General features: G+C 49.0%; 2 protein-coding genes and 1 long non-coding RNA gene across 3 annotated transcripts in view; 1 reads left to right on the forward strand and 2 right to left on the reverse strand.

The window, feature by feature from the left end:
* LOC140417999 (uncharacterized) overlaps positions 1 to 25,254 on the reverse strand; it is a 94,761-nt gene that overhangs the window by 28,782 nt on the left and 40,725 nt on the right.
* LOC140420273 (uncharacterized) lies at positions 7,260 to 17,186 on the reverse strand. The gene is made up of 2 exons (XR_011946257.1): positions 16,975 to 17,186; positions 7,260 to 8,806 (listed from the first exon to the last, which is right to left on the reverse strand). It is a non-coding gene; the product is annotated as an uncharacterized lncRNA (long non-coding RNA).
* LOC140420269 (uncharacterized) lies at positions 17,216 to 23,557 on the forward strand. Its single transcript, XM_072504307.1, has 2 exons — positions 17,216 to 17,443; positions 22,271 to 23,557. Exon 2 carries the CDS (start codon positions 22,621 to 22,623, stop codon positions 23,317 to 23,319), a length of 699 nt encoding a protein of 232 aa, XP_072360408.1. The 5' UTR covers positions 17,216 to 17,443; positions 22,271 to 22,620; the 3' UTR covers positions 23,320 to 23,557.

Below are 25,254 nucleotides of genomic sequence, written 5' to 3' on the forward strand. Positions count from 1 at the left end.
GGCAGAGGGGACCGTTTAAAAGGTCGCTGCCTGTGGTGAGGTAAGTACTGATTAACAACTTACTTACTTTGCAGGCCAAGTCGATTTCAGCAGGAGCGGAGCAGGCTAGTCCATTTCAGCGGGGGCAGTGCGGAAGTGATTTCTGGGAGGTAAGTTTCTCCTTTAAATTTTTTTTTTAAAATTCTAGTGTTTAAGGTGGGAACAGGAAGTCGACTCGTGGACTTCTGGGAAGACCCTCACCAATAAATTCTGGTGAGGGTACCAATAAACCAGCCCTTAAGATGCAACTGAGGCCCTGTTTGCACCTCTCGGGTGGATGGAAAAGTTCCCACAGTCACTATTTTGAAGAAGAGCAGGGGAGTTATCCCCGGTGACCCGGTCAATATTTATCCCTCAATCAACATCACTAAAAATACATCATCTGCTCATTATCACATTGCTGTGTGTGGGAACTTGCTGTGTGTAAATTGGCTGCTGAATTTCCTACATTAAAACATTGACTACACTTCAGAAATATTTCATTGGCTGTAAAGTACTTTCGGACGCCCTCTGGTTGTGAAAGGTGCTATAGAAAGGCAAGTTTTTAAATTGAAGATTTCTGTTATCTCATCTTGTTATCTGGAATTTAATTGATTTCAGCCATCCCCAACTTAGCATTTAATAAATTCACTGGTTCAGACAAGATTTTAACCAATTAAGACAAAGGCAGATTTTTCTGGACAGTAAATTTACTGAATAACCTCAAGACATTGACTTTTACAACTTCATGCGGGTGATCAGTCTGTCGAAGTGTAACCCTCTCCGACTCCTTCTTTGACAGTAATTCTTGTGGAATTCAGCCTCGGGAGTCTGGCTCCTTCTTTGACAGTAATTTCCTTGGAACTCGGCCTCGGGAATCTGCAGTACTTGGCCAGCAAGGAAGAAGTTTGAAACCTCTACTTTTATCCCCAAAGTGACCATTATCTCACGTCAGAGTTGTGCCTGTTGTAACATAACAATTTGTCAATTTGGTCACTAGATTCATTAATTGGATCCCCAATTACTGACACCACCTTCTCTCATTATCTCAGACAGGAATACAATAGAACTGTTTCATACTATCCCTTTATCTGATTCTATACAATCCCTTATTCATAGTTTCAAATGTTGAGGCTAATCAGAACTTAAAGGTCTCTCTTGCCAGTACATTTATCCTCATTGCACTTTCTTTATGCACAGCAATTAAGCTTTTACACTTTTACAGCAAATGAAAATCAGGGCACGATCTAACAGCCATGATGCGCAAGGCGCAAATCCAAGTGCGGCAGTTAGATCGCAGGAAAGTCGGAAATCGGGCACCGCACCAAGCACCAATCGGTTTCCGATCTAACCGGCCTATTCCCATTGGCGAGATCTGGATACAATTAAGGCCAATCTCCATCCCATTAACGGGAAGGTCCCCCTATCTAAAGGCCTCCCTTGATTTAAGCCAGTCGGTCAAATGGACGCCAATTAGTATTGGCCCACACAGACATGGGCCAGGCGTCACGGTACCTGAGGGGTTCCCAGGCCATTGAAGGCCCCTGAGTGGTTAGGGCAGGGTGGCCTCCCGGCCCAGCCCCTGGAACGTGTGCACCTTGACACCGCAAACCTGGGTATTTCACACTCTGCCCACTCACTAAGATCATTCATAAAGACTGAGTCTTGATTTTGTGCAACATCCATGTCTTTCTCTCCATTTCAAATCCTCTGTGAAAATCCAAACACAGTGGGCGCGATTCTCCACTCCCACGCCGGTTGGGAGAATCGCCTGGGCCGCCGAAATTTCCGGGGACGCCGGTCTGACGCCCTCCCGCGATTCTCCCAAGCGGCGGGAACGGGCCGGTCGAGGTTCGCGGGCCACAGGCCGGAGAATCGCCGGAGATACCCAAAATGGCGATTCTCCGGCACCCCCACTATTCTGAGGCCCGGATGGGCCGAGCGGCCAGGCCAAAACGGCGGGTTCCCCCCAGCGCCGTCCACACCTGGTCGCTACAGTCGTGGGCGGTGCGTGAACGCTGGGGGGGGCGAGGGGGGATCCTGCACCGGGCTTCACCTTGAATGAGGGGTGGCCCGCGATCGGTGCCCACCGATCGTCGGGCCGTCCTCTCTGAAGGAGGACCTCCTTCCTTCCGCTGCCCCGCAAGATCCGTCCCCCATCTTCTTGCGGGGCGGATTTGGACAGGACGGCAACCATGCATGCGCGGGTTGGCGCCGTTATGTCCGTTATGCGGCGCCGCTTTTACGCGGGCGACAAGGCCTGGCGCGGGTAGATGACGTGGCCCCGATACTGGCCCATTGTCAGGGCCTGAATCGGTCGGGACCGGGGCCGATCCGCGCCGTCGTGAACCTCGATGGCGTTCACGACGGCGCGGCCACTTCGGCGTGGGGGTGGAGAATCCCGCCCAGTGTATCGTGAAATTATTAGATTTAAAACAGAACGAGTTGTTGGGAGTCACTGCCTGACAATGAAATGAAAATCGCTTATTGTCACAAGTAGGCTTCAATGAAGTTACTGTGAAAAGCCCCTAGTCGCCACATTCCGGCGCCTGTTCGGGGAGGCTGGTACGGGAATTGAACCGTGCTGGCTGGCCTGCATTGGTCTGCTTTCAAAGCCAGCGATTTAGCCCTGTGCTAAACAGCCCCTTGCACAATGGTGCAGGAAGTAAATTCAACAGCAACTTTCAAAAGGAAACTGGACAGATTCTGTAGGAAAAGAAACTTGCAGAGCGATGGGACTAATTAGATAGTTCACTCAAAGAGCTAGCATGGGAATGATGGGCAGGATGGCCTCTTTCTGTGCTCACTGAAACTCGTTTACATTTGAAGAAAGTGGGAAATACCTGGAAGCCACTTCCTACGATGCGGGTAGAAGCAGAGATGATGGAATGTTTCCCAAAGAAAATTGGATGGGCTTTTAAGGGAAATAAACTGACAGTGATACAGGGATAGAACAGGGCAATGGTTTGATCTGCAGAGATGTACTGGTTTAGCACAAGGCTAAATCGCTGGCTTTGAAAGCAGACCAAGGCAGGCCAGCAGCATGGTTTAATTACCGTACCAGCCTCCCCGAACAGGTGCCGGAATGTGGCGACTAGGGGCTTTTCACAGTAACTTCATTTGAAGCCTACTTGTACAATAAGCGATTTTCATTTTTCATTTCATTACAAGTTGTGAATCTTTGGAATTTTCTACCCCATAGGGCTGTGGATGCTCAGTCATTGAGTGTTTATCAAGCAGAGACTGACAGATTTCTAAATACCAATAACACAAAGGGATATGGGGATAGTGTGGGGGAAAAGGCATTGAAGTGGATGATCAGCCATGATCGTACTGAATATTGGAGCAGGCTCGACGGGCTGAATGGCCAACTCCTGCTCCTATGTTCCAATGATACAAAGATAGGTAGGAAAGCAAATTGTGAAGAGGACATAAGGAGGTTAAAAAGGTATATGTTAAATGAGTGGAATAAGATGAATAATGTGGGAAAATGTGTAATTGTCCATGTTGGCCTGAAGAATAATAAAGCTTATTATCTAAATGGTGAGAGGTTGCTGAGCTCTGAGATTCAGAGGGATCTGGGTGTCCAAGAGCATGAATCACAAAAGGCGAGTATACAGGTACAGCAAGTAATTAGGAAAGCTAATAGAATGTTATTGTTTATTGTGAGGGGAATTGAATACAAAAGTAGGGAGGTTATGCTTCAGTTATACAGGACATTGGTGAGACCACATCTGGAGCACTGTGTACAGTATTGCTCTCATTTAAGAAATGATGTAAATGTGTTGGAAGCAGTTCAGAGAAGGTTTACTGGACTCATACCTGGAATTGGAGGCTGGTCTTATGAGGAATGATTGGACACGATGGGCTTGTGTCCGATGGAGTTTAGGTGTCGTGATTGAACTGTATAAGATCCTGAGGGGCCTTGACAGAGTGGATGTGAAAGGATGTTTCCTCTTGTGGGAGAATCTAGAAATTGGAGTCAATTTAAAAGTAATAACTTGCCCATTTAAGGCAGAGGACAACTTTTTTCTCAGAGGGTTGGGAGTCTTTGGAACTCTCTTCCTCAAAGGGCAGTGGAAGCAGAGTCTTTGAATATTGTGAAGGCAGAGCTGGATAGATTCTTGAAAAGCAAGGGGGTGAAAGTTTATCAGGGGTAGGTGGAAATAAGACCACACTAAGACCATAAGGAATAGGAGTTGGCCATTCGGCCCTTCCAGCCTGCACCTTTCAATAGAATCATGGCTGAAACCAACATTCCTCACGTGCCCTTTACCCGTAATCCTCGGTTCACTGACTGATCAAGAATCTCTCTCATCCGGGAAGCAGGGTGGCACAGTGTTTAGCATTGCTGCCTCACGGCGCGGAGGTCCCAGGTTCGATCCCGGCTCTGGGTCACTGTACGTGTGGGGTTTGCACATTCTCCCTGAGTCTGTGTGGGTTTCGCCCCCACAACCCAATAGATGTGCAGGGTAGGTGGATTGGCCACGCTAAATTGCCCCTTAATTGGAAAAAATGAATTGGGAACCCTAAATTTACATTTATAAACAAGAATCTATCTCAGCCTTAATATCTTCAGATTTTCTGAATGTGCTGTTATTACTTCCTAATAATTTATTCCAACATTTTTTTCAACAATAAATGTTAGGCTAATCGTCCAATATTGTCTCATTTTTTGCCTCCCTCCCATTCTGAATCGGGGGTTGTCACATTGGCAGTTTTCCAATCCTCTGGTACCTCTCCAGAATCCAAGGATTTTGGGAAAATTACAATCAATGCACCCACTATCTCTGCAGACATTTCTTTTCGGATCCTAGGATGCAGCCATCCAGGGGACTTATCTTGTCCCCATTAGTTTGTCCAAGACAACTTCTCCAGTGATGGTATTTAATTACTTCCTCCGTATTCTTTAGTATTAAAGGGATATTCGAAGTATCTTGGTGCAAAATATCTGTTTAATTCCTCTGCTATTTCCTTGTTCCCATAACTGACACCGCAGCATGGAGGCACAGTGGTTAGCACGGTTGCTTCACAGCTCCAGGGACCTGGGTTCAATTCCCGGCTTGGGTCACTGTCTGTGCGGAGTCTGCCCGTTCTCCCCAAAACTGCGTGGTTTCCTCCGGTTCCCTCCCACAAGTCCCAAAAGACTTTGTAAGGTGAATTGGGCATTCTGAATTCTCCCTCTGTGTACCCGAACAGGCCGGAGTGTGGCGACTAGCGGATATTCACAGTAACTTCATTGCAGTGATATTGTAAGCTTACTTGTGACAATAATAAAGATTATAATAATAAAGAATATTATTACTATCTCCCCAGATTTATTTTCTAAGGAGCCTCTGTGGAGTTGAGGATTCAATCAGATCAGCCGTGAACGTATTGAATGGTGGAGCAGTCTCGAGGGGCCGAGTGGCCTACTCCTGCTCCTAATTCATATGTTATCACATCCTTTATAATTGATTGTAGCATTTTTCCTCCTACTGATGTCAGGCTAATGGGTCTGTGGTTCCCGTTTTCTCTCTCCCTCCTTAAATATTGGGGTTACATTTACCACTTTCCAATCTGCAGGAACCATTCCAGAATCTATATAATAGTGAAAGGTGATCACCAATGTATCCACTATCTCTACAGCTGCCTCTTTCAACACTCTGGGATGTAGAGCAGCAGCTCTTGGGGATTTATTAACTTTCAACCACATTAATTTCTCCAGTGCTGCTTTTTCACTAATACTAATCTCTTGCAGTTCCTCGTGCTCACTGGTCCCTTGGTTCTCTCGTGTTTTTGGGACAATTTCTGTATCTTCCTCTGTGAAGACAGACACACATTGTTTAGTTTCTCTGCCATTTCCTCATTCCCCATTATAAACTCTCCTGTCTCTGCATGGAATGGACCCACATTGGTCTTTGCGAATCTTTTCCTTTTCACATTCCTATAGGAGCTTTTCCAGTTCTCCCCAGTTTGCTCTCATATTCTATTTCTCTTTATTAGTTTCTTGGTCCTTTGCTGAATTCTAAAACAAGTTCCCAATCCTCAGGCTCACTACAAAACTGTCTCCTCCATTGATCTAATGGAATCTTTAACTTTTCTTGTTAGCCACGATAGCTTCACTTTTGCTGTTTAATTTTTGCTTCTTAAAGGAATCTATATTTTATGTAAATAAAATGCTAGTGGTTGCCTGTCTGTCTATTGTCTGTCTTCATACATAGAACAACAAAGAACAAAGGACAGTACAGGAACAGGCCCTTCGGCCCACCAAGCCTGCTTGGATCATGATGTCTGTCTAAACTAAAACCTTCTGTGCTTCCAGGGTCTGTATCCGTCTCTTCCCATCCTATTCATGGATTCGCCAAGATGCCTCTTAAACGTCACTATCGTACCTGCTTCCACCACCTCCTCCGGCAGCGAGTTCCAGGCACTCACCACCCTCTGTGTAAAAAAACCTTCCCTCGCACATCTCCTCTGAACTTTGCCCTCGCACCTTAAACCTATGTCACCTGGTAATTGACTTTTCCAACCTGGGAAAAAGCTTCTGACTATCCACACCACTCAGAATTTTCTATACTTTTATCAGGTCTTCCCTCAACCTCCGTCGCTCGAGTGAAAACAATCATAATTTATCCAACCTCTCCTCATAGCTAATACCCTCCAGGCCAGACAACATCCTGGTAAACCTCCTCTGTGCTCTCTCCAAAGCCTCCACATCCTTTTGGTAATGTGGTGACCAGAATTGGAGGCAATATTCCACGTGTGGCCTAACTAAGGTTCTGTACAGCTGCAGCATGACTTGCCAATTTTTATACTCAATGCCCCGCCCAATGAAGACAAGCATGCCGTCTGCATTCTTAGCTCCTTATCCACCTGCGTTGCCACTTTCAGTGATATGTTTATTGTAATTTCCCAATCTACCACAGACAACTTGTCCCTCATACCATGACAGTTTCCTTCTGCGAGAAACACCCAGATAAATTAGGCAAAAGAACCCTGTAACCACCATAGCCCATCTTCATGGCAACATGGCTGCTTTGGGAACAAAATATTTCCAACGTGCAAACACCTTTTCATTCTGTGCTCCTCGTCAAACTTGGAACCAGGTAATCGCAACGAAGCTCAAAAATGGTCAGCCCACCGGAGGCAGAGGTGTTAGACCGGCCAGTCCAGCAGAAAGAAACCCTCCAATCATCACCATTCACCAGATGTCAGAATGAACAAAATGCAGTCCTGGATGTCAGTGAGAGCAGAAACAATAACGGAGCCAACATCTGTAATTTATTGTGAACTTGTTGGAGTCACAACAGGTGTGATGAATCACAAAACCCCTCCCCACATTGAGAGCAGATGAATGGTCTCTCCCCAGCATTAACTCTCTAGTGTCTCCGTAGTTGGGATGGATCATTGAATGTCTCCCCTGCTCAGAGCAGGTGAATGGCTTCTTCCAGGTGTGGACTCGCTAGTGTTCCTGCAGGATGTATGGATATCTGAATCCCTTCTCTCACTAAGAGCAGGTTAACGCCTTCTCCCCAGTGTGTACTCGCTGGTGTGACTGCAGGTGCGATAACTGAGTGAATCGCTTCCCACACTGAGAACAGGTTAACGCCTTCTCCCCTGTGTGAACTCGCTGGTGTCTCTGCAGGTGGGATAACCGAGTAAATCCCTTTGCACATTGATGGCAGGTGAACGGCCTCTCCTCATTGTGAACTCGCAGGTGTGTCAGCAGGTCCGATGATTGAGTGAATCCCTTTTCACACTGAAAGCAGGTGAACGGCCTCTCCCCAGTGTGAACTCGCTGATGTCTCCGCAGGGTGGATGAATCTCCAAATCCCTTCTCACATTGAGAGCAGGTGAACAGTCTCTCCCCAATGTGAACTCGCTGGTGTGTCAGCAGGCTGGATAACCGAGTAAATCCCTTTTCACATTGATGGCAGGTGAACGGCCTCTCCTCAGTGTGAACTCGCTGGTGTGTCAGCAGGTCTGATGATTGAGTGAATCCCTTCTCACACTGAGAGGAGATGAATGGCCTCTCCCCAGTGTGAAGTCGCTGGTGAATCTGCAGGCTCGATGAAGTAGTGAATCCTTTTTCACATTGATGGCAGGTGAACGGCCTCTCCTCAGTGTGAACTTGCTGATGTCTCCGCAGGTCCGATGATTGAGTGAATCCCTTCTCACACTGAAAGCAGGTGAACGGCCTGTCCCCAGTGTGAACTCGCTGGTGTCTCCGCAGGGTGGATGAATCTCCAAATCCCTTCTCACACTGAGAGCAGATGAATGGCCTCTCCTCAGTGTGAACTTGCTGGTGTCTCTGCAGGGCGAATAACCGAATGAATCCCTTCTCACACACAGAGCAGGTGAACGGCCTCTCCCCAGTGTGACTGCGCCGATGAACTTCCAGCTGAGATGGAACCCTGAATCCCTTCCCACAATCGACACATTTCCACCGTTTCTCTAGGGTGGGGGTCTCCTCGTGTCTCTCCAGGTTTGTCGATCAGTTGAAGCCTCGTCCACACACAGAACACGTGTAACGTCTCTCCCGCTGTAAATGGTGCAATGTGTTTTCAGGCTGTGTAACTGGTTAAAGCTCTTTCCACAGTCAGTGCTCTGGAACACTCTCACTCGGGCGTGTGTGTCTCTGTGCTTTTCCAGTCACACTGATGTTTTGAAGCCGACAGAAAAGATAAACATTTCTCCTTCTCGATTCAAAGTCCGGTGATATTCAGTTCCAAGGAATTGAGAGACTCAGTCAGATTGAGACGTGACGTTTGAGATTTCAGTCTGTAATTCCTCCTCTTCTAATATCCTGTAAAAACAATTTACAAAAGTTACTTTTCTTCTCCTCATTTTGGAGAAGGTATCCTGAGGGTAACGACAGTCTGGCCGTGGGGTTAATCCTCCGGGTCCTCAGTCTTATTGAGAAATGTCTCCTTGGATCTATTGTGGTCGTGATTCTTTTGTATTTTTGTTATTATGGGAGGGTTTATGTGTTGTTGACTTTATCCTACTCTGGTACAGACGGGGCTTTTATCTGTGAAAGGAGCAGTTTGAGAAGACTTTGGTAAAGTGAGTTGGAGGAGGGGGTAATGGCGCACGCCCGATTGTGGTGTGAAAATCTGTTCCTGTTCTCTCTGTCGCCTAACTAATGGCGGCAGTTAATCTGCAAATTTTCTCAGGGAATGTACGGGGCATCCATCACCCTATCAGAAGGAAAAAGATCCTCTCATTTCATTAGGAGAAAGTCGATATTGTTTTATTACTGGAAATCCATCTGGATTATGAGGAACACTTTAAATTGAGGTGGGATTGGATGGAGCAGTTTTTTTCACCTCTTTTTCATCCAGTAACAGACTTGTGGCAATGCTTATTATACACTATCCAAGCAGTCAGGGTAACTCTGCCGATTACAATGTGCATGTCAATTTCCTTTATGCCGGTCCCCCCATCTCCCGTCCCTCCCCTCCGACCCCTTCACTCGTCGTTTCTGGGTTCTTTCCTGGGCCCTTCACTGTACAATGGGAGTGCTGTTATTTACAAGTGGACGGTGCCCTCTCTTCCCCCCCATTGATGGGCCTCCCCCCTTCCACCCCGCGCACTCCCTGTCCTGTTTTAAACCTTCCCTTGGGGGTTCCTCTTCTTGTGTTTTTGTTCTCGGCTCTCTGGTCTCTGTGTCAGTTGGTTTCTGGCCTCTCCCTCCTTTTCCCAGTAGCCTCACCCCCCCCATCCCTTTTCCTGCCTGCTCCCTGTGATCCCGTTGGCTCCCGTACACCCACCTCCCTCCCCAGTGTTCCATTGGCCGCTGGCTTCAAACAGGTCCTGGAACAAGTTGGTGATTGGCCTCCACACTTTGTGGGAACCATCCTCTGACCCTCGGACGGTGAGCTTGATCTTCTCCAGGTGGAGAAATTCTGATAGGTCTGCCAGCCAGTCTGAGCTGTGGGTGGTGCTGCTGATCGCCAGCCGAGCAGGATTCTCCAGCAGCCGATTAGAGAAGCAAAGGCAAGGGCGTCCACCCTCTTCCCCATGAATAGTTCTGTCTGGTCCGATACCCCGAAGACTGCCATTTGTGGGCACGGCTCCACCCTCATAACCATGGACATTGCATCTAAATAGGCTGTGCAGAATTCGACTAGCCTGGGGCATACCCAGATACCCAGAACATGTGGGCATGGTTTGCCGGGCCCCGCTGGCACCATTCACATTTGTCCTCCATCTCCGAGAAGAACCTGCTCATTCGGGTTCTTGTCAGGTGCGCTCTGTGCACAACATTCAGCTGCATGAAGCTTAGCCTTGCGGAGGAGAAGGTGTTGTTGGTCCCGTTCAGTGCTTCGCTCCAGAGTCCCCACCCTATTTCCGTCCCTCGCTCTTCCTCCCATTTTTCCTGGGTTTGGTCAAGTAAGGAGCGTATCCTTATTAAGAGTTGTCCGTACAGGTCCCCACAGTTTCCCTTCCCCAGACTGTCTGCGTCCAGTAACCCCTCTTGCATTGTACTTCTCAGGGTTTCTGGGTGTGCTGGTGTCTCCTTGCAGAGAAAGTTTTTGATCTGGAGCTCATCCCTGTTTGGTAGGTCCAGTCTCTCCGCCAGCTCCTCTAAGGTCGCTAGTCTATTTCCCGTGTAAAAGTCCCTAACCATCAGTGTTCCCCCATCCTGTCTCCACCTCTTGAAGGTGGTGTGGAGAATGGCTGGTACAAACCGATGGTTGCTGCAGATGGGGGCCATGATGGACACATCGGTCAGACTGAAATGCTGCCACATCTGGTTCCAGGTTCTCAGGGTGGCTGCCACCACTGGACTGGTGCTGGCGGGGATGGGAGTGTTGCCGTGGCGAGGGCCCGGAGGATCATTCCTGTATGTGAGGACTCGTCCATCATCAACCATTCCATGTCAGGGTCCTTTACCCATCTCCCCACTCTTTCGGCCGTGGCTGCCCAGTGATAGTATTGCAAGTTCGGGAGGGGGAGGCCTCCCATGTTTCTTCTCCATTGTAGTACTGTTTTAGGGATTTTGGAATTCTTGCCCCTCCGCACAAACACCATAATCACCTTATCTATTGAATGGAAAAAGGCCTTGGGGATGTAGATCGGTAAGGATCGAAACAGGAAGAGGAACCTGGGCAGTACGTTCACCTTGATCATCTGCATCCTCCCCGCCAGGGAAAGCAGGAATCCATCCCATCTCTGTGGGTCGTTTTTGACTTCCTCCGCCAGACTGGTCAGCTTCCACTTGTGGATCCGTGTCCACTCGTGGGAAACCTGGATCTCCAGGTAGCGGGATTTGTTTTGGGCTATTTTAACTGGGAGGCCCTCCAGCTCTGCCCCTCCCCCTCACCGGGAAATCTTTGTTTTTGCCCAGGTTGAGTTTGTAGCCCAAGAAGATTCCGAACTCTCTCCGGGGAGGAGGGGGGTCTCGGAGGTGTACAGTCCCCTGTCGAAGGCCTCAAATGCTTGGTTGACCTTTTTTGGTTGGGTTACAGGACGGCTATGGTTGGGCGGCACGGTAGCACAGTGGTCAGCATTTTTGCTTCACAGCGCCAGGGTCCCAGGTTCGATTCCCGGTTTGGGTCACTGTCTGTGTGGAGTCTGCACGTTCTCGCATGTCTGCGCGGGTTTCCTCCCACAAGTCCCGAAAGGCATACTGTTAGTTAATTTGGACATTCTGAATTCTCCCTCCGTGTACCCGAAGTGTGGCGACTAGGGGATTTTCACAGTAACTTCATTGCAGTGTTAATGTAAGTCTACATGTGACAATAATAAAGATTATTATACCAGTCTGCCTCTGTTATCCTTTACCTGGGCTATTTCCCTCGTGGCTGCCTTCTTTCTCAGCTGGTGATCCAGCAGGCGGCTAGCCCTCTCTGTGCTCATAAAAGGTCCCCCGTGCCTGGCGGAGTTGGTCACTGCCTTCCTGGTGGGGAGCAGGTCAAAGTTCTTTTGCAGCTTCTTCCTCTCCAGCAGAAGCTCTATGGTCAGGGCCTCGGAGTATCGTCTGTCAACCTCCAGAATGGAGTCGATCAGTTGCTGCCTAACCGCTCTCTCTCCCCTGTCTCTACGAGCCTTTTGGTGATTATTTCTCCCCGAATCACAGCCTTCAGTGCCTCCCAGAATGTGGAAGGTGAGACTTCCCCGTTCTGGTTGTTAGTGATGTACTTGCCGATGGCCGGTGATGTTTTCTGGCAGGAGACCTTGTCGGCCAAGAGGGTCGTGTCCAATCTCCATGTGGGGCATTGGGCTTGGCCCGTCTCCAACCTCACATCCATGTAATGTGGAGCGTGGTCTGAGATTACAATCATGGATTATTCCGCTCTGACTATTTCTGGAAGCACCGATTTCCCCACAACAAAGAAGCCGATGTGAGTGTAGACCTTGTGTACTGGTGAGAAGAACGGGAATTCCTTCTCATCCGGGTGTAAGAATTACCAGGGATCCACTGCCCCCGTCTGCTCCATGAACCGCCAGGGGTCCACTGCCCCCGTCTGCTCCATGAACCGCCAGGGATCCACTGCCCCGTCTGCTCCATGAACCGCCAGGGATCCACTGCCCCGTCTGCTCCATGAACCGCCAGGGATCCACTGCCCCCATCTGCTCCATGAACCGCCAGGGATCCACTGCCCCCATCTGCTCCATGAACCGCCAGGGATCCACTGCCCCGTCTGCTCCATGAACCGCCAGGGATCCACTGCCCCGTCTGCTCCATGAACCGCCAGGGATCCACTGCCCCCGCCTACTCCATGAACCGCCAGGGATCCACTGCCCCGTCTGCTCCATGAACCGCCAGGGATCCACTGCCCCATGAACGTTCCGAGTTCCCTCGCCATGCCTGTCATTTTCCCTGTTCTGGGATTGATCTGTCAGTCAATGGATCCTGTGAACAGTTGTGAAGTTCCCCCTCTCATGATCAGACCGTATCCCCTCTCTTCCATCTCCCCCCCCCCCCCACCCCACCGTATCCCCCCTCTTCTATTCTCCCACCCACCCCACCGTATTCCCCCCTATCTGCCCCCCCCCACCCCACTGTATCCCCCCTCTATCTGCTCCCCCCCCTCCCAGATGCTCTCTTCCCAGTGGGAGATGTGCCGCAGTCCCGCTCTCTCCCGTACTTCCCGGCACTAGCTTTCCCGCTGGTGTGTGCCCCCCCCCCCAGGATCGATCTGACCCCCTCCTACGCCCGCTCTGCTTGTGCCCCTGCTGTCTCCTCCTCACCATCTCCTGCGCTCTGCTGCCCTCGCCTCCTCCCTCCTATGAGCTGGCTCCCCTGTTCATTGCGAGGTGACGCAGTCGGAGTGACCTGTGAGCCCTGTCGATCTCTGGCGGTTTGGGGAAGCTGTCCCTCCCAATCAGGTTGCCCAGCGTTTGGGCCACGTATTCGATTGGGTCCCTGCCCTCAATCCCCTCTGGCAGACCCACTATCTGAATGTTCTGTCTCCTTGACCGATTCTACTGGTCCTCGATCTTTTCCAGCTCTCGAACTGTGCTCCCCTGGGCTTCCAGTTTCCTCCACATGCCATTGAGCATCTTCTGCATGGCGGCTAGCACCTCCGCCAGCTTGACCGTCACCCTTATCTCAGCCTTAATGTCATCCTTCATTGCGTTAAGTTCCTTGGTTAGGAACATCCTCCATCCATCGCCTGGTCGGGGGGAGGGGGGGGGGGGCTTGTTTTCTGGGTCGCCGGTCTCCCTCTCTCGGGAAGACTGGAGACCCCTCGCCTCGTGGGGCCGCCGACCCGCTTGCTCGCCGCTCCTGTCCCTTGCTGCAGTTTCTGTGACCCTGCAGCCTTTCGAGCTGTTGCTTTCTGGCATTTTGTTGTCCGCACTATTGTTGAGGGTGAGGGGATGTTTAAGTCTGATTTTGCGGCTAAATTCGGCCGACACTGCCTATTTTTCTGTTGTATGGAGGAGAGCCACCTGATGTGTGACTACTCAGCATATCCCCGTCACAAGTTCCCTTTCTTTTGAATGTTGACTTGAAACTGCGATCTTATGTTTTGGCGATAAGGCTGGAGGACATCCTTCCGACAATCATGCGGGAGGACCAGACTGGGTTTATACGGGGAAGATTTTCCAGTAACAATGTTGGAAGGTTGCCGAATGTGATTCAGACTTTTCAGAAATATGCATTGGATGGGCTGGTGATCTCCTTCGATGCAGAGAAAGCTTTTGCTCGAGTTGAGTGGAATTATCTGGTGTATCCGCTGCGAGGCTTCGGGTTGGGTGAGGATTATATTGAGTGGATTCAATTGTTATATCACAGACTGGTAGCAGCGGTGTTCACCAATGGTTTAAGGGTGTCGAAGTTTCAGCTTCAGAGAGGAACTAGACAGGGCTGCCCTCTGTCCCCCTTGCTGTTTGCGTTGGTCACTGAGCCCTTGCCAGAGGCTATTAGATCGGATCCTCTGATATCGGGCCTGGAGGGTGGGGTGAGGCAGCACAAATCACTGTGTGTGCAGAGGACGGGCTGCAGTTTGTGTTGAACCCCAGTGTTTCAGTCCTGGAGTAGTGGATAGATTTTAAAAAAGTATTTTCATTCAGATTTTAACATTTACAACACATAACATTACAAAGTAAAACCAACACAAAACCCCTAAACCCACCCCAACTCCCGAACCAACCTCTCCACCTCACTCCCTTCCCTCCCCGCTAGCAGTTGACGATAACCAGCTCCTTGAAATGATAGAACATAGAATCCCTACAGTGCAGAAGGAGGCCATTCGGCCCATCGAGTCTGCACCAGCTCTTTGAAAGAGCACCCCATGTCTCCACCCTATCCCTGTAACCTGTTAACCCCACCTACCCTTTAATGTAAGCCGACAAAGGCTCCATCTCCCTGCCCCTACCCCACGCCTACTCTGCGATCGCCGCCCAATAACAGTATAACAGGTTCAGCAGGGCCAAGCCCCCTGATTGTTGCCCTCTCTGATTCACCGTCTTCCTAATCCTTGCCAACTTATCTGCCCATACAAACGATTAAACCAACCAATCCACCCCCATAAAGAACAATTTCAGCAAAAAGACCATTAGGCACGGAGATAAAAATAAAAACCACAGCAAAATGTTCATCTTAAACAGCTGTACCCGATTGTGGATAGATGTAGTGACTTCTCTGGTGAGAAGATGAATTTTACTGAGTCAGAGGCCATGCTGGTGGGAGGAGGGGGGTGTTGAAGGGTAAGCCTCCTCCTCTTGCTAAGTTCCCTTTCAGATGCCCCCCCTTGGGATTTAAATGTCTGGGAATGTCGATGTCCCCCTCTTTCAGACAGCTATAAGGGACTAATTTTCCACAGCTGATAGTGACTATTAGGTGGGACCTTGCCCAGTGGTCGGCTCTTCCGATTTCATGGTGAGGGAAGATCGCCTTCATTAAAATGAATGTGTTGTCCAGACTGTTTTACCCTCTGCAGAAGTGGCCTATACTGCTGTCGACCAGAGTCATTAAGGAAATTAATGAAATGATTAGTACATTTATCTGGAACAAAAATAAACTTCACCTCAAGTTTGTTAAGCTCCAATCACCAGGAGCTAAGGGAGGTTTGTGTCTCCCAAATATCAGGCTTTATCAATTGGCCTCTCATCTTAGGTTCATCCGGAATTTGGTTAGGATAGACCCAAGATTCATCAGGCTCGATATGGAAGCAGACCAGCCAGTTATCCCTCTATCCAAAACTGGCATAGACTGATTACGGAATGTATCCCATTGCAATTTTTAATGTCTGTACTTCATTCTAAGTCTGATGCATCTGTTAAATTATGAGACCCCTATCTCAAATACATGTGCTCCAATTTGACTGGCTTGCTCCTCCAGGGCTTTCAATTCAACTGAGCCCAGAGTAGGGCACAGTGAGGCACAGTGGTTAGCACTAGGTTTGATTCCTTGAGTAGCTGTCAGCGTGGAGATGCACATTCTTCCTATGTCTGCATGGGTGCTCTGGTTTCCTCTCACAGTCCAAAGATGTGCAGTTAAGTGGCTTGGTCATGCTAAATTGCCCCTTAGTGTCTAAAGGTGTTAGGTTAGGTGGGTTGACGATGATCAATGCACTAGATTATGGGAATATTGTGGGGTGTATGCCTCAGGGAGTGCTTTTTCTGAGGGTCAGTGCAGACTTGAAGAAGAACCTTCTGCACTATCGAGATTCTGTGTCATCTATGTTATTTTAATTTGACTATGCTGTTAGTCTGTTTTGTAATATTTTGGGGTATGCGCCCTGCATTGTTATTCTTCTGTTTTTATATAATCTTACCCTCTTTCCCCACTCACTATGTTAACCTGTTAACTGGTTGTTCAATGAATCCGGCATTTCATATAGCAGCTCTGGTCCCTAAAATATCCTGCTACAAATTAATTTTGCAATGTGTTGCTTGTATTTATGCGGCAGTATCAGTTGTGCTACACTATCCCCATTTTCCATCAATATTTCTGTTCGTCTGTTGCATTCATTATTTTAAAAATGGTTTAAAAATATATATATATATAAAAAATCTGTCCAACTCATCCTTGAATATATTCAGTGACTCCGACTCCACTGGTCCCTGTGAGAGAGAAGTCCAGAGACTAACAACCCTCTGAGGGAAGAGATGACTGGAAATATATAAATAGCGACAGTACAATATAACACAACCAGAAATAACAATAAATGTATTTTATTACAGAACCATAAATAATATATCTAATCTGTACCATTTAAAAGTACCAGACATATCTCTGTCTGATATTAATTTACTGTCTCTTAAATGTCAGCCATCTCCAGGGGAAATCAGCCCTTTAATTGTGAACATTGGGAAAGAAATCACCCTTTTATCCAGACAAATAAATGTGTCAAGCTGAGGGAGCAAAGGATGTCAATGTGTTTAAGAGAGAAAGAGAGAGAGACCTGGGCCAAGCTTTGCAGAGTCTGCACCCTCCCTGGATTCACTTCCTTTCCCTTCAGTTGCTGCAAGTGACGCATTGAAGGTGAGAATGAGAAAAGAAAATGTTTTACTCACAGATGTTGGCGACAGGAAAGGTTTTTCCTTCACTTCCGCTGTGACATCACAATGGCGCCCTTCCTGAATCAACCAATAGGAATTACTCTATTCCACGTTATCGTCATCGGGTTCCAGTGCGCAGGCCCGGCGCTCCCCGCCCCCACCCGTTGCTTCGCCCACCCCCTGAACAAGGGAGAAAAAAACCGACAACAGAACCTCCTCGAAACAAGGTTTCCAGGCAACCGGCTGACGGCCAGAGCAAGATGTCAATCGGTGATCGCCTCCTGCCCACGACTGCGCATGTCCAAGGGAGGGGGAACTGCGCATGTGCGAAGGATAGCCCGCCTCCTGACCTTTTTCCTGAGCTATTGACCAATGGAAAGAAAGAGTTGGAGGACCGGAAGGACTCTTGTCCTCCAGCTAATCAGCGCGGGCTTTGTGTAACTGCTGGATTGAACTTCACAAGTTCTTCCTGTCTCCAACATCTGTGAGTAAAACACTTTCTTTTCTCGTTCTCACCTTCAATTGGTGACTTGCAGCAACTGAAGGGAAAGGAAGTGAATCCAGGGAGGGTGCAGACTCTGCAAAGCTTGGCCCAGGTCTCTCTCTCTCTCTTAAAGACATTGACATCTTTTGCTCCCTCAGCTTCACACATTTATTTGTCTGGCTGAAAGGATGGTCACAAGGAACAGAAATAATGCTCCACACCCGCCAACACATCACCAGACTGCTCAGACTTGTATAATCCTGCATAGAATTCCCGAAATTCTTGTTTATTTCCTCCGTCTTCATGGCCCTTTTCCTTCCACCAAGCCACACAGAGAAAATCGCTCCAAAGTTGGCCTTTGTATTTGCTCAAGAACTTCACACGTCTGGAGGGGGAAATACCAGGGGCCAAGTTAAAGAAAAGGAAGAACTCAAACTCTTCCTTAAAATGTGTAGTAAATGAAGTACCTCTTGTCAGGAAGGCACCAAACCTCCACTTTCTCGAGTAAAAGTTCCAGTGGGGGTGGGGGGTGGAGGGTGGTGTGGGGGTAGTGAGGGGTGGGGGTGGGGGGGATGTGAAAATGAAAATATTCCCTGTGGTGCAGGAGAACACCGTAGAATCGTCCTCGGCACAAAAAAGTCATTGATTCTAGTACGGCATTGCTGTGGGACTGGAAAGAAGGTTAAATCTCCACCACTCGGGTGCAAAGTCCTCCAAACATCCACATAACCCACCTCCTCACAAGCTGAGGCCAACACCCTAGCTTGAAGTGAGGGGAGGGGGAGGGGTGGGGGGGTTGGTTACTGGGAGCTTATCTACCAGAGGATTTAAGTGGCAGTTGAAGTCGCCAAATGTGAGTTGAAGCCACCTCTGCAAAATTCACAAAAGCCTTCGTAATTAATTCCGGGAGCAATTTGGGGTCCATAAACATTCATTATTGAAACAACATCTCCATGCATCGAACCTCGAATGGTCACATATCTACGTTCTTTATCCTCCGTGCAGGTTTCAACTTTGAAAAGGATATTTTTATTAATAAAGATTGCCACATCCCTGCTACTTGATGAAAAAAGAGGCCAAAAAAAACCTGCCTCACCCAATTCCGCCTCAATTTAAAGTACTCCTCATCACAGAATCCCTACAGTGCAGAAGGAGGCCATTCGGCCCATCAATTCTGAACCTGCCTTTGAAAGAGCACTCTACTTAAGCCCATGCCTCCAGTCTATCCGAATCACCTAGTATTCCTACCCAATCTTTTTCAACACAAAGGGGCAATTTAGCATGGCCAATCCACCTAATCTGCACATCTTTTGGACTGTGGGAGGAAACCGGAGATCCCAGAGGAAACCCACAATGACACTGGGAGAATGTGCAAACTCCACACAGCCAGTCACCTGAGTCCGGAATTGAACCTGGGTCCTTGGAGCTGTGAGGCAGCAGTGCTAGCCACCGTGTCGACCCCAATTGAGTTTAATCTAGATGCGTTTCGTGGAATAAAGCTATGTTGACTTTCTCCTTAAGAAAGGAGGCAATCATTTTCCTTCTGATAGGGTGATGGATGCCCCGTACAATCCCTGAGAAAATTTGCAGATTAACTGCCGCCATTAGTTTGGCAACAGAGAGAACAGGAACAGACTTTCACGCCACAATCGGGCGTGCTCCATTACCCCCCTCTCCAACCCACTTTACACCACAGGCACCAAAGTCTCCCCAAACTGCTCCTTTCACAGCCCCGTCTGTACCAGAGTAGGATAAAGTCAACAACACATAAACCCTCCCATAATAACAAAATACAAAAGAATCACCACCACAGTAGATCCAAGGGGATATTCCTCAATAAGACTGAGGACCCTGAGGATTAACCCCACAGCCAAACTGTTGTTACCCTCAGGATACCTTCTCCAAATTGAGGAGAAGAAAATAAGGCCCAACAAGGAAATGGGGATCGAATGTCCTTCCCGCATTTTAGACCCACCCATGAAAACCTGCATCCACCACCACCCACCCTTTGGCAATGGCGCCACTCGGTTCTGCCATGATTAACGCTCGGATAATAGAAGAAAGATGATGGATAATAAGCACACGGCACATCTACCATAACTGAGATAAGATAATACGAGTCCCTGGAACACTCGAGGAGAAGAAGACATTCAATCGGCGCTCACAGAATAACAACTCCCTTCAACAGGATAAAAGATAACAAATTCAGACAACAACACCATGATAGGGAAAGAGTTTAGATTAGAGCCTGAGTTAGCCTGAGCTGCAAATCATCCTCACCCTGAAAAGTGTGAGGTTGTCCATTTTGGAAGGACAAATATGAATGCGGAATACAGGGTTAACGGTAGAGTTCTTGGCATTGTGGAGGAGCAGAGAGACCTTGGGGTCTATGTTCATACATCTTTGAAAGTTGCCACTCAAGTGGATAGAGCTGTGAAGAAGGCCTATGGTGTGCTCGCGTTCATTAACAGAGGGATTGAATTTAAGAGCCATGAGGTAATGATGCAGCTGTACAAAACCTTGGTAAGGCCACATTTGGAGTACTGTGTACAGTTCTGGTCGCCTCATTTTAGGAAGGATGTGGAAGCTCTGGAAAAGGTGCAAAGAAGATTTACCAGGATGTTGCCTGGAATGGAGAGTAGGTCTTACGAGGAAAGGTTGAGGGTGCTAGGCCTTTTCTCATTAGAGCGGAGAAGGATGAGGGGCGACTTGATAGAGGTTTATAAGATGATCAGGGGAATAGATAGAGTAGACAGTCAGAGACTTTTTCCCCAGGTGGAACACACCATTACAAGGGGACATAAATTTAAGGTGAAAGGTGGAAGATATAGGAGGGATATCAGAGGTAGGTTCTTTACCCAGAGAGTAGTGGGGGCATGGAATGCACTGCCTGTGGAAGTAGTTGAGTCGGAAACATTAGGGACCTTCAAGCAGCTGTTGGATAGGTACATGGATTACGGGAAAATGATATAGTGTAGATTTATTTGTTCTTAAGGGCAGCACGGTAGCATTGTGGATAGCACAATTGCTTCACAGATCCATGGTCCCAGGTTCGATTCCAGCTTGGGTCATTGTCTGTGCGGAGTCTGCACGTCCTCCCCGTGTCTGCGTGGGTTTCCTCCGGGTGCTCCGGTTTCCTCCCACAGTCCAAAGATGTGCGGGTTAGGTGAATTGGCCAATGATAAATTGCCCTTAATGTCCAAATTGCCCTTGGTGGTGGGTGGAGGTGTTGAGTTTGGGTAGGGTGCTCTTTCCAAGAGCTGGTGCAGACTCAAGGGGCCGAATGGCCTCCTTCTGCACTGTAAATTCAATGATAATCTATGATTAATCTAGGACAAAGGTTCGGCACAACATCGTGGGCCGAAGGGCCTGTTCTGTGCTGTATTTTCTATGTTCTATGTTCTATCGCTCCAAATCCTTGCCATTCTGGATTTAATGAAGGCCAAGGCAGTAGTCGGATTATTGAAAGACTTGACGGAGTTGTCGGATACAATTTTCAGTGTCACAGGATAAAGCGACATAATTCACTCCCGCAGCCTTGAGTTCCCTTCAAACTTCATCGAAGCCTCGATTCTTCGTTTGTGTGGCTGCCGAAAAGTCCTGGAAGAAGGAAATCCTCACTCCCTCATGGAGCCAGGTCCCACCTCACCTTACCCGTCTCCAGGACCTTCTGGTTATCTTTCAAGTTGTGGAAGTGAATGATTACAGGCCTGGGATGAAAACTATCCCTCAGCCTCAAAGACAGGATCCGATGCCCATTCTCATTGGAATCGCCCAGGCTTCACATCCAACTTGAGAAACGTGGCAGCCGGTCCTCGAAGAACCTAACGTGAGCCTCACCCTCCACACCTTCTGGCAGGCCGACGACTCGGATGTTATTTCGCTGACCCTGGGTTCTCCACGTTCCGGGACTACTGCCACTGGCCAGTTTTCCAAGGATTGAATTCTTGCCTCCGTCGAGGAGGCACCTTGCTCAACTTTTAGGATTCTTTCCTCGGGATCATCGAGCCTCTTCATGGTGTTTTGAAGCTCGGCCTCATGAGCTCACAGATATTGAGTCAGCACACTCAGCCTCTGGTCAGTAACACGGCTGATAGTAATAATAATAATCTTTATTGTCACAAGTAGGCTTACATTAACACTGTAATGACATTACTGTGAAAATCCCCTAGTCGCCACACTCCGGCACCTGTTCGGGTACACAGAGGGCAGAATTCAGAATGTCCAAATTACCAAACAGCACGTCTTTCGTGATTTGCTGGAGTAAACCGGAGCACCCAGAGGAAACCCACGCTGACACAGGGAGAACATGCAGACTCCGCACAGACAGTGACCCAAGCCGGGAATCGAACCCGGATCCTTGGCACTGTGAAGCAACAGTGCTAACCACTGTGCTACATTGCCTCAGTCATCAAGTATTTTCAGGAACAACATTGATACGTTTTTAGATATTGAAGATATCGAGGGATATGGGGATTAGTGTGGGAAAATGGTGCTGATTAGATCGGCCAATGAGCTCATTGAATGGTTGCGCAGGTTTGATGGGCCGAATAGCCGACTGCAGCTTGTATTTGTTATGGCCTCTGTGTCCAGGACAGGAAGCAGTGAGCATGGATCTGTCAATCAGCCTGAATCAGCACCTTCAGGAGAATTGGGAGGGTGAATATTAGATACAGCAGAGTGAGAATGGAGGGAGAGTGTGTGGGATGGAGATTTACAGCTTTTGAGGAATGAGAGAGGAAAGAATGTTCTCTAGGAACAAGAATTGTCTGTTCTGAATTTCTATCCTGTACTGACAGTGATGTCTTTTGTAAATTGCTTTTACAGGATATTAGAAGAGGAGGAATTACAGACAGAAATCACAAATATCACGTCTCAATCTGACTGAGTCTCTCAATTCCTTGGAACTGAATATCACCAGACTTAGAATCTAGAAGGAGAAATGTTTGTCTTTTCTGTCGGCTTCAAAAGATTTTAACCATCAGTGTGACTGGAAAAGCACCGAGACACACACACCCGAGTGAGAGTGTTCCAGAGCTCCGACTGTGGAAAGAGCTTTAACCAGTTACACAGCCTGAAAAAACATCACACCATTCACAGCGGGGAGAGACCGTACACTGTGTGGACGAGGCTTCAACTGAGAGTCAAACGTGGAGAAACACGAGGACACCCAAAACATGGAGAAACCGTGGAAATGTGGGGACTGTGGGAAGGGATTCAGGACTCCATCTGCACTGGAATCTCATCGACGCGTTCACACTGGGGAGAAGCCATTCACCTGCTCTCAGTGTGAGAAGGGATTCACTCAATTATCCCACCTGCGAAGACATCGACGCATTCACAGTGGGGAGAGGCCGTTCACCTGCTCTCAGTGTGGGAAGGGATTCACTCGGTTATCCTGCCTGCGGCCACACCAGCGAGTTCACACTGGGGAGAGGCCGTTCACCTGCTCTCAGTGTGAGAAGGGATTCACTACTTCATCGAGCCTGCTGATACATCAGCGAATTCACACTGGGGTGAGGCCATTCACCTGCTCTCAGTGTGAGAAGGGATTCACTATTTCATCGAGGCTGCTGACACACCAGCGAGTTCACACCGGGGAGAGGCCGTTCACCTGCTCTCAGTGTGAGAAAGGATTCACTACTTCACCGAGCCTGCGGAAACACCAGCGAGTTCACACTGGGGAGAGACCGTTCACCTGCTCTCAGTGTGAGAAGGGATTCACTACTTCATCGAGGCTGCTGACACACCAGCGAGTTCACACCGGGGAGAGGCCGTTCACCTGCTCTCAGTGTGAGAAGGGATTCACTACTTCATCGAGCCTGCAGAGACACCAGCGAGTTCACACAGTGCAGAAGGCATTAACCTGCTCTTAGTGAGAGAAGGGATTCAGATATCCATACACCCTGCGGGAACCCTCGCGAGTTCACACCTGGAAACTGCTCTGAGCAGGGGAGACATTCGATGATCCTTCCCAACTCCGGAGACACTAGCGAGTTAATGCTGGGGAGAGACCATTCATCTGCTCTCAATGTGGGGAGGAGGGGATTGTGATTCATCACACCTGTTGTGCCTCGGACAAGTTCACAATAAATTACAGATGTTGGCTCCGTTGTTATGGTTTCTGCTCTCACTGACATCCAGGACTGCATTTTGTTCATTCTGACATCTGGTGAATGGTGATGATTGGAGGGTTTCTTTCTGCTGGACTGGCCGGTCTAACACCGCTGCCTCCGGTGGGCTGACCATTTTTGAGGCTAGTTGCGATTACCTGGTTCCAGGTTGGCGAGGAGCACAGAATGAAAAGGTGTTTGCACATTGTAAGATATTTAGTTCCCAAAGCTGCCACGTTGCCATTAAGATGAGCTATGGTGGTTACATGGGGCGGGATTCTCCGACCCCCCCGCCGGGTCGGAGAATCGCGGTACCGGAGATTCGGCGGGGGCGGGAATTGTGCCGCGCCGGTTGGCGGGCCCCTCCCGGCGATTCTCCGGCCCACGATGGGCTGATGTCCCGCTGCTGTAATGCTGGTCCTGCCGGCGTGAATTAAACCACCTCCCTTACCGGCGGGATCAGGCGGCGCGAGCGGGCTCCGGGGTCCTGGGGGGAGGCGTGGGGGGTTCTGGCCCGGGGGTTGCCCCCATGGTGGCCTGGCCCGAGATCGGGGCCCACCAATCTGTGGGCGGGCCTGTGCTGTGGGGGCACTCTTTCCCCTCCGCGTCGGCCATAGCCTCCGCAATGGCCGACAGGGAGGTGAACCCCCTCCCCCCCCCCCCCCCACGCATGCGCGGAGATGACGTCAGCTGCCGCTCCCGCGCATACGCCAAAGGCCTTCCACGCCAGCCGGCGGGACGGCAACTACTCTGGCGCGGGCCTGGCCCCTAAAGGTGCGGAGGAAGCACCTTTGGGGCGGCCCGACGCCGGAGTGGTTCACGCCACTCCATCCCGCCGGGACCCCCCGCCCCGCCGGGTAGGGAAGAGTCCCGCCCATGGTTCTTTTGTCTAATTTATCTGGGTGTTTCTCGCAGAAGCAAACTGTCATGGTATGAGGGGCAAGTTGTCTGTGATAGATTGGAAAATTACAATAAATATATCACTGAAAGTGGCAACGCAGGTGGATAAGGAGCTAAGAAGGCAGACGGCATGCTTGTCTTCATTGGCCGGGGCATTGAGTATAAAAATTGGCAAGTCATGCTGCAGCTGTACAGAACCTTAGTTAGGCCACACGTGGAATATTGCCTCCAATTCTGGTCACCACATTACCAAAAGGATATGGAGGCTTTGGAGAGAGTACAGAGGAGGTTTACCAGGATGTTGCCTGGCCTGGAGGGTATTAGCTGTCAGGAGAGGTTGGATAAACTCGGATTGTTTTCAGTAGAGTAGTTTTCAGAGGTTAAGGAACGACCTGATAAAAGTTTACAAAATTATGAGTGGCATGGACAGAGTGGATAGTCAGAAGCTTTTTCCCAGGTTGGAAAAGTCAATTACCAGGTGCCAGAGGTTTAGGTGTGAGGGGCAAAGTTTCGAGGAGATGTGTGAGGGAAGTTTTTTTACACAGAGGGTGGTGAGTGCCTGGAACTCGCTGCTGGAGGAGGTGGTGGAAGCAGGTACGATAGTGACGTTTAAGAGACATCTTGACGAATACATGAATAGGATGGGAATAGACGGATACAGACCCTGGAAGCACAGAAGGTTTTATTTTAGACAGACATTATGATCCGAGCAGGCTTGGTGGGCCGAAGGGCCTGTTCCTGTGCTGTACTGTCCTTTGTTCTTTGTTGTTCTTTGTATGACGATAGACAATAGACAGG

This window comes from Scyliorhinus torazame, chromosome 5 (assembly GCF_047496885.1).
Source record: "Scyliorhinus torazame isolate Kashiwa2021f chromosome 5, sScyTor2.1, whole genome shotgun sequence".
Lineage (NCBI taxonomy): Eukaryota > Metazoa > Chordata > Chondrichthyes > Carcharhiniformes > Scyliorhinidae > Scyliorhinus > Scyliorhinus torazame.

Coding starts and splice junctions, on each gene's coding strand:
- LOC140420269 (XM_072504307.1), top strand. CDS start 22,621: ATGGAGAAACCGTGGAAATGTGGGGACTGTGGGAAGGGATTCAGGACT.